The sequence below is a fragment of the Diorhabda carinulata genome, chromosome 4, assembly GCF_026250575.1.
Source record: "Diorhabda carinulata isolate Delta chromosome 4, icDioCari1.1, whole genome shotgun sequence".
NCBI lineage: Eukaryota > Metazoa > Arthropoda > Insecta > Coleoptera > Chrysomelidae > Diorhabda > Diorhabda carinulata.
Window position 1 is genome coordinate 2,986,713 of NC_079463.1, and position 9,898 is coordinate 2,996,610.

A 9,898-nucleotide genomic window follows, 5' to 3' on the forward strand; every position below is an offset into this window, starting at 1 on the left:
ATAAAATACAGAATTAATTTGGAGAAACAGAACTAAACAAAATAATAAAATCCAAAAGAGTATTGTTGTGAAGGTCGGTTACAGAGAATGTCAGATTGTAAAGCAACAATAAAATGATTGACATAGAACAAGAATGAAGAAGACAAGGGAAAAAATGAGACCTAAAAGAGAGAGTAATTCAGGACTCAGGAACAAAAGCAAAAAATGGAAGGGAATCACATCAATGCTAAGGGTGTAGCATCTAGTCAAGTACAAAAAAAATTAAACTCAATATGTACTTAAACATATATTATAAGTATTTAAAAATAATTTATACATTTTAACGATTTACAAAAATAGGCATGTCTCAAAATTAATAAAACAATCAGGTTTCCGAATAAACAGTAACCGTTAGTACTTACAGCTTTCGAAATATTAGAAAACGAAAAGTAATATAAATTAATCATTCAATGATAATTCTATAAATAAACAATTATTTAAATATAAATAACTAATCAACATAATAATAAAAAATTTATAACAATAAAAATATTTTTTTTGGTTTGACCGTGTTAGCAGCAGCCAAAATATAGAAAGATCTGAAAAAAAAACTAAAACTTAATCCTTCGTTTTACAACCATATTCATTCATTTCAACAATCCACTGTCAATCCTTTCTGTCCTTCAGCATGGTGTCTCCAACGTCGAACCCCTAACTAGATCAGATCCGCCTCAACGTCCTCCAACCAGCGAAAGCGCGGTCCTCCTCTTAGTCGCCAAGCATCTATCTCAGCTCAGTATTTCTCCAGATCGTCCACGCACCGTTCTCGCAAACAGAACCAAAAATCTTTCACTGGATCTTACTTGTTGCCGTCATAGTCCATGTCTCGCACCCATGTGTGACAGCTGGTATTGTAAATTGTGAGCTTTGATCTCCGTGAAAGTCGCTCTTAGACTGCCCAGAACCGTCTGTTTCCCGCAGCAACTCTTGTTGTCACGCATCATCTTCAGTTATCAAGATACCAAGATATTTGAACTGGGGGCACATAGAGAAGCGATGTTCTCTGAATTGGAACGTGGTTTGGGGTCCTTGAGGTTCTCATGTGCTATAATGTCAACATCATCCGCATAGACGAGACGCTGTGTGGAGCCTATTGCAAATAGTTCCTCCGGGATTCGTTCGGATGCTCCTTCCGACACCTTCCAGAGAGTGAAAAGTGGTTTTACCACCATAGGGGTGATAAATCTATTAACAATTTCTAATTTTATTTCATGGATTTCAATGTTAGTATAAATAATTTAGATTTGATGTTTTTTTATTTGAAAACATTGAATAATGTTGGACAGGACATTCATAAATGATCATGTTAGGTAAAAAAAATTTACATTGAAACAAACTTAAAGTCAAAAATGTATATAAGAACTAAAGAAAAGTGAACATTTCAAGAAATTTATATTAATAAATACATTAGTTGTTTGAGAAAGATACAAACAATAAAAAATGTTACAAAAAAACGATCTGCTTTATACAAATTCAAAGTATAATTCAAACGCTGTAAGTACCGTTACTAACAATAAAATATGAGTACAACTAAAAACATTTAAAATCTTGCATAACAGATATACATATAAAGTATGTCTAGAAAATCTCCTGCTAAATGGTGACTACATAACCTAGTCCCTATTAAGATTTTATTTCCCTAAATATCACTAAGCCCCTGTTTTTTCAATTTCGCATCAAAGATTATATGATTTTTTATATTTACCACATTGTCGCTAACTTTTAATTTGACGATCGTGCTAAGAAACATTTCTTTTCATTTGTTTAGGACTGCCAGATGAAATTAAACATAATTTATATGATTGAAAGTGAAAATTATCACATTTAGTTATTTTTTTTTTCTGAAAAAACTCAGTGCTTACAATCGTCATTTACTCATCGTGTCATAACAAATATATCACTTCTCACTAACACTTCCCTTAACCTCAATTCCCAAAAAAATGTATGGATATCGTTAATAAAGGCCGTATTTACCAATATTAGATAGTTTCAATCTGAAATAAAAACACAGTCATTGAAACCTGGGACACTTTCCCCCAATTTTTTGACGCATTCATTTTCTTTCCTGTCCACATAACAGGAAGTCCTTATTACATAAGTAGTTGTAAATTTTGTTTCCTTCTTTCTGATTTGTTACATTTCCAGTTATGACACACAATAACAGTGGTTTTATTTCGATGGGACATACTGTTTTATTCGCCCATTTTCAAGAAAATCAAAATTGTTTTTATGTTTGAATAACATAATTTGAAATATTTATCTTATTCATTTAAAATTATTCCGTTAAATGAATCAAGGTATGTAAATCTGAATTTCAATACCTTTATTTAAAAAAAAGAACTTTGATCATACAAGAGGTTGAATAATCGATTAACTGTAAATGTAAAATTCTCTAACTAGATTCACACTCCCAGGTCCTGTTTATTTCAGAGAAAAACTGTTAACTATGTCTCAGCATAAATAAGCGCCTTTTCAAAATGGTTCACTTGTTTAGTCGTCAAAGTTTAATTGGATCTTAAATTGTGTGGTATGAATTCATTTAAATCTAAGTACAGAGCGATTTTGTTTAATAAGCAAATATGTAACTAACCTTATGTTTTTTGGGTTTTTGTAATTATTTAATAAATCTATAGTTGACACTGTATAAAGTTCTTTTGCATAGATAAACGGCTGGAAATGGTTATGTGGAAGAATAACATATAAGTCTCTATATTGTATACTTTGTTAATTGTATTGTGTAAACATATAGGACCAATAAAGACGATTTATTATTATTATGATGATATCTATGATTATGATTATTAATCCTTCATTTATTTATTTCACTGGAACGCTTGTGAATTACTATTAAATATCGAGCTTAACCTCACTTTTTCAATAACCACAAGTTTAACTCAATTGCTGTCCAAAATAGTGACATCGAATGACTAATTTATGATATAATGACCAACAACAACCAAAAGCGCTTGAATATAATTAGTTGTTATTATTGGTAACGACCAGTTTATTCGCTTGAAACTTGTTTTAAAAAATGTGTGGTAAATAAACTTATTAAATAAACATAAAACGGCATCTAGTACTAGTAGTTTGGGTTCAACAAGGGATTTTCCAAACACTCTGTATTTGTATGTACCACAAAGTAGTTACCACAGAAAATGCACAATGAGATTTGGTTCATTCGTATACATTTTTTTTACATCTACAAATCTTCTGTAAACGTTATAGGTTGTGCATTGCCTTTAAATTTATCCAACACTTTGTTGACGTATTCTGTTGTATGTCCTGCTATCTTTACCTCTGAAACAAAAAATGTAAAGTACAAATTTTCAGAAACTAAAGGACTATAGTTGTTCATTTTCATATCTTGACAAAATTTCAATTTTAAAAAATTAAAATACAGTATTATATAACAATTTTTTTATCGATATTATGGAAAAAAATAGATTTTACAAAAAAGATTTTCAAAAATAATCTAAATAACAATGAATGAACCTATTTTAATAATCATATTTATATCATAAGGTTAAGAGAGTCAAAACTCCTTTCCGATTTCATTTGAGGCAAGAATTTTCCATATATTAATGAATCTAACAACAAATGGTGATATGTGGTCAATTATGATATGCTTGGAGAGTAAATGGGAGTGAAGGGGACATTATGTGATCCTAATATGTCAAAAATGTACTTTTGATCATCAAGATGAAATCTTTTGGTAATAACCTTGTTGGTCATACACTTCATACTATTAGTGATCCACTACCATTTGTCATATACAGTATTTCACAAAACTTTCGTTTTCTTTTCCATGTACTGAGACAAATAATGCGGCTACTGGTGGTCTTCCCAGTCCAACTGATCTCTAAGAAACTGTAGTCATGTTATTCAATGTGCTGTATAAAATGTTTGTGAAGAATGTAGACATAGTAATCATTGGTTTTAGTGCTCGAAATCAGCTCTTGCAAATTGTGAGGCAACTATTGATTACATCCCAAAAAGTCTCGTTTAGTTCAAAGCTGTTACCTGATCATACTGTTGCTGAGATTTTGAACTCTTCAAGGTAATATTAGATGAGCAAATATCCTTTATGAAAGGGAGTGAAAGGTAGTTATGATATGTGAAAAAATACTTGTGAGTATTTAATTAAAATATTTTAATTATCACCATATCAATGAGGACCTCCAAATTAATGCCACCCCATACCATTACTTGATGGTATTCGGTAAATGAAAAAACTATCAGTTGATTTTGTTGGGTAGTGTATTTTTATATATATATTTTTTTTCAGTGTACTTACTAGCTATATTTCTCAAATATTTTTCCACGTTAGCTGTGAGTTCTTCTTGTCGTTCTTGAGTGTTTTCTGCTAATTTCGCTGACAAAATAAGTTTGGCTTGACTGATGCTATTAATGAGGCGTTCTACAAAATAATTCCGAATTAAATATTTTGAAATATCTGGTATATATAGATAACACCCTTAGTTGAATAAAGATGTGAATCAATATTATACATTTATAGATTTTCTGAAACTTTTGAACTCCATTCTGGTTTTTCAATGACAATTCACTGAAAGTTTATTGGAAATTAGGACCGTTTATATAAAAAAATATTTTTAATGAACTGTAGTTTTTCGAAATTAAAAATAATTTTACTTACTGTGTTCATATTCCAAGCCATTTAATTTGATCTTGTTAGCTTCGTGCTGTGCCTTTTTCTTTAGTCTACAAGCTCTGGATGCTAACTTATTTTTCTCTTTTCGAGATGTAGGTCTTACGTTAAAAGGTAACTCACTAACTGGTGTCATATCGTTAATTATTTTACCGAGTTTTTCAAGCTCCCTCCCAATAACATACAATTTCCTTGCATTAGGTGTCAAGTCGTTACCATCACCTAATAAAATTTTTATATAAAAAAATAGAGGAAGATATTCTTCAAATAAAAAAAATTATACCAATTTGAGGTAGGATTTGAATATTTAAGTAAATTTGAAACATTAAAAATTAATGCCAGACAAAGAACTGTATTAGAAAGGGGAAGTCAAAGAAAATTGATAAAGATAGTTATGAAGAAGAGAAAAAGTTTGTATATAAACAATCCAGAGAAATATTTGAGAATAAAAGAAGAATTGAAAAGAGGATGTGAAAAGTATGAATACAAATATGAAAAATCACCAAAAAATAAAGTAGAAAAAATGGAAAAAAATGAGATGAGATTTGAGCATAAACTAAATTAAAAAAGCAAAAAAGAAGGTGAAATTTGAGAAAGTGTATGCAGTTTTAAATAAAAAGAAGAAAATAACTAAAGATGGCGGAAAAAAGTGAAGAAATATTTATATTTGGAAATTATTATCTTCAAAATTTAATATGAATTAATAATTTAGGTAATTGTTTTATATGTATTAACAAAATTATTATTAAAATATCAAATAATTAAATCAATAAAAAAGCTAAAAAATAAATAGGTTAGGTTAGGTTTTTTAGGAGATTTTAAACAATAAATAGAAGTGAAAATATATTAATAGATTTATAGAGGCGATTTTTTAATTCTTATTTGGAATCCTATCAACTTTGTCAAATACCTTTGACAAGCTCTTTTTTGCCAACAGGTTTTTCCAAATATTTCAAGGCATCATTATTAAGGTAGAAAGAGTAATTATAAAAACAGATTTCTTTTTCCTTTATCTGTCTGTCATAAAATTTTAACATGAAAATAAGGGAAATCAAATGCAACGAACCTTTTCGAGCCTTTCCGCTATGTTTGATACCTCTAACAGAGCAATCAGGACTAAAGACAGGATCGGTAACTTCATGGAGTCGATGAGGATCTTCCATTTTGCTTTTCATCACCAATCTTTGTCCTTTCGGTCCTTTAGCTTGAACATTATACTGCCAGAAGTATCTTTCTCTTTTATTCGAATGTTTGAGTTGCCTATCATCATCCTCATCTGAATCTATCATAAACAAAAATTGTTAATTTCTTTTTTGGTGGAGATGTTGTGGTATTAATGGAATATTACCATTTTCTGATGAAAAATCCTCATAATGGGCGTCGCTGTCTTCATCAGATTCTTCATCTTGAGATAAATCTGGCGGATCTGGGCTTAGTAGACCACCTGTCGACAACGAAGACGTCGAACCTGCTTCAACTAAAGAACTGGTTGATAACAAGTGCTTCCTAGGTTCGCGTCGTTGCCATATTTGTTCGAGTCCTAAATGAGTTGGTGCTGAAGAAGATAATCTGAAATCACGGTATTAAAAATATTTCTAAACATAATTGAGACAATTTTTTTTTTGATAAATAATGATAGAGCTAAACAAATTTTGTCGCTTACCTTGAATTTGTCGTCCTACCTAATCTATTATGTACAGGAACTAATGTACGTCTTTCTGGAAAAGACTGTCCCAATATAGAATGTTCAGGTGAACCGTAGGGATCTTTGCTGACTAGAAGCTCTTGAAGCGTGCTGTGCTTTTTTGGAAAATTTGATACGTTCGATGGCGATGATAAGGAGTGAACAAGTGATGAGTTCGAACTGTTCTGACTCTCTGGAGACAATGCTGAAACCGGCGTTTTGTACTTGTAATTATCAAAATTACCTAGAAAATAAGCGATGCATACAATTAAATTAAGTACTAGAGCAGTTTCGACTAAACCACCCTGTAAATTATATAGATAAGTACAAATTTAAACTATCGATCAATCTTCATGACATTCATATTCATTCCCATTTCCTATCAAATACACAACAGTCATTCCTGATATTCCTGAAAACCTGCAGGATCTTCCATATTAAGTTATAGAAAATTCAAATTCCAATAGAAACAAGTAAAAAAAAATAAAAGTCTACAATACTTTCTTTTTCAATTTCTCTTTATCCCTTGAGAATTCACCAGATTTTTAACGCTGACTCAACAGAAAAATGAAAAACAAAAGAAATAGAGCAGAAAATTTTGATAAATAATAAAAAGTGTTAAATTAACTGTAATTTCCAAAAAAATATTCATTTTTGACTAAACTATACCTTCCAAATATAATAATCATATTTCACTGGCCATACTTACTTGTAGGTACACTAGATGGTAAATCCAAGTCTCTGTGGTAAGGTATACCTTGAGGAAGGTAAGATGTAATAGGATTATTGTTAATATGGTGAGTCATATTCTGTGAATTACCTTTCTCCAATATAATATAAGTGTTTTCTTCAGGAAGCAATAAATCATCAAAGTTTAGATCACCTGAAAATTCTTAATTAGTTCTAATTCTATTCTTACCAGCAGCTATAGAAAACCATGCAAAAAACTCATGAATAAAATGAAAAAAAAAATAGAAATTAGTTTATTTAAAAATGTTTTTTTCAAATTTAAAATATTCACTTAGAATAACGAATTGAATGAAATGAGTGTTGTGGTACTACAATATGTATTAAATGTATAATGAACAGATGACTTATTAATAAAATAAAAATAAATTACCATTTTTACCTAAAAAATTTTCGTCGTTGGCATTCAACTCTGCTAAAGTAGGTCCTTGGATTAAATCAGCCTTATCCACTTGGAAGATATCATCTTCATCCATATGTATAAAAGCTTCTGATTTAAGCATCTCATCATTGCTAATTAATCTACTCAAAGACCAAGCACTACCGTCATATACGCCAGGAGTTTGTAATTGAGTATTTAATCCCACATCAGAATATAAAGGTGATTGTGAGTTTTCAAAATCGGGATTAAAATCTCTGTAGTCATTAATATCTCTTCTTGACGGTATAGGAACACTAGCCGACATATTTATAGTTGTATTATCATTGAACTGTGGTTCTTGCTTTATAGTTATACCGGGATCAATGAAAAAATCCTTGCTGAAATCACTCATTGCAAAGTAAAAGCTAAAAATTAATAATTTTCTTTCAATTTAACTTTCACAGTTGAAACATAAATCAAAACAGAATTTAAACCATAAACAAAAAGATTTTTCAGTAAATTGTTTGTATAATTGATTACATCCTAAAACTGAGGCAACATTTTTTGAAGTTAAAAATAGCAAAAATATAATACTAGAGGTAGTATGGTTGGAGAAGAGAGAATAAAGAGATTTAATAACAAACTCTTGTAGATAACAAAACAGAATAAAGATCCCATAAAAAGGAATACAAAGAAAGTTTAATGCTTTAAAATTGAATTATAATAAGAAGAGAAGTAATTACAACATTTTAAAATCATTCCAGTATATTTCATCGACTGCAATTGAATATCCTAAACATTAATTTTATGAACATTAGTTTCATTCTATCAAATATAAAAATAATAGTAATAAATATAAATGGAATATCAAGAGACTAGAGGCCTTCATGGATCTGGTAAAACCAAACTTGAGATTAAAAGGCTATAAAAGATACAAAGTCAATCTATTTACTATATCATTGAAGAATTTGTGAGACTAGAGGCCTTCATGGATCTGGTAAAACCAAACTTGAGATTAAAAGGCTATAAAAGATACAAAGTCAATCTATTTACTATATCATTGAAGAATTTGTGAGTCAAATTCCAATCCTAGTTTTTATAATCATTTAGTTGTACCAAAAGCAGTAATAGAATTCAATCTAGAGGTTATTGTAGCGACAGTTAATAATTTAGGTATTATAGGATGTTTATTTCATTCATACTTTTAAAAATACCTTTTTGTAGATGTCTAATGGTTGTAACTAGTAGTGTATGAAAATATTTTGAAAATTAAGTTGTACATAATCTTAACAACATATTAATGGAATTTCTATTAGGGTTTTCCACATTAATTGCATTTTTATTCAACAAACTGAAAAAATATTTTCTTCATTAGGTAAAAGAAGAACAATGAACATACATTAGTAATTAATAACTATGCTAGCTTTTTATTGTCGATGTAATAAATTGATGCAGCATACGCCACTGATCTGCATTCATACATTCTACACATTCCTTTGTTTATGTTTTTATTTAGTTTTGATTTTTTTTATGTTATTAATATTTTCCAAAAGATTTAGATTCACGTACAAGGTGGGGTACTAAAATCAACAAAATTAATAATAGTCTTGAAAATCAATAACTCCTATTACATAAATGGTTTCATCTCACTAGTGACGGACACTACATAGAATGTAAACAAAAACATTATCCACGCGTTGAATATCGTACACAACCTTCAAAAGTTGCAAAACGAAGATGACTTACCTTATTTTTATTTCGACAATATAAATATTTTACTATTTGTTCGCACAACAAATAACTAATTTATAAATAGTCGAAATCGGGAACACACTATCAGACTATATACAAATTTAGTCCACCATGCTTTTTAGTTGCTTATCATGACTCGACAATCTTTATAGAATATTATTTTTCGCAAATTCCTATTGCAAATTACAGATCAGTAGCAAATAAAATCCTCAATTAAACAGCTTTTGAAAGCTGACGTAACACTTTGAAATATTATCAATACTTAAAATTTAAACGAGTTTATTCTGTTTAGTTTATCACTTTCAGCTATAAAAATCTTGATAATTCACAAATTTCACCTCGACACTGTGATATTTAATTCGCGAATAATAAAAGCTGAGGAGGCTCGTGTACTGACGTCGAATATAACGTCAGTTATATATGTCCTTCAATTCGCACAAACACTGGCACGTGACAATAACAACTCGTCAAGTAAATAAGGAAAACGTTAGTCAATAAAAACATTTCTTCTTATAGAAGGAACTGGAAATTCTTTGAAATGACAGAAATGACAATAACTTGATAGAAATGAGGTAAAATGAAATCTACAGTGCTGCCATCTCTAATTTATTATACCCTATCATATCAAGGTAAAATGAGCCATAGGCGT

General features: G+C 29.8%; 1 protein-coding gene across 8 annotated transcripts; it reads right to left on the reverse strand.

Annotated features, from left to right (window-relative positions):
* Positions 1-273: 273 nt before the first annotated feature.
* On the reverse strand, positions 274-9,818 carry LOC130893313 (protein CREBRF homolog). Of its 8 annotated transcripts, none has more exons than XM_057799311.1 (10): positions 9,244-9,817; positions 7,519-7,922; positions 7,210-7,272; positions 7,099-7,146; positions 6,369-6,633; positions 6,054-6,274; positions 5,772-5,987; positions 4,694-4,927; positions 4,334-4,456; positions 274-3,336 (listed from the first exon to the last, which is right to left on the reverse strand). In XM_057799311.1, exons 2-10 carry the CDS (start codon positions 7,907-7,909, stop codon positions 3,239-3,241), a joined length of 1,659 nt encoding a protein of 552 aa, XP_057655294.1. In that variant the 5' UTR covers positions 7,910-7,922; positions 9,244-9,817; the 3' UTR covers positions 274-3,238. The 8 variants fall into 8 exon arrangements, with proteins under 8 accessions (XP_057655294.1, XP_057655296.1, XP_057655295.1 ...); XM_057799313.1 differs by having other exon boundaries at positions 6,369-6,594; positions 9,244-9,792; XM_057799312.1 differs by having other exon boundaries at positions 6,369-6,594; positions 7,510-7,922; positions 9,244-9,763.
* Positions 9,819-9,898: the final 80 nt, after the last annotated feature.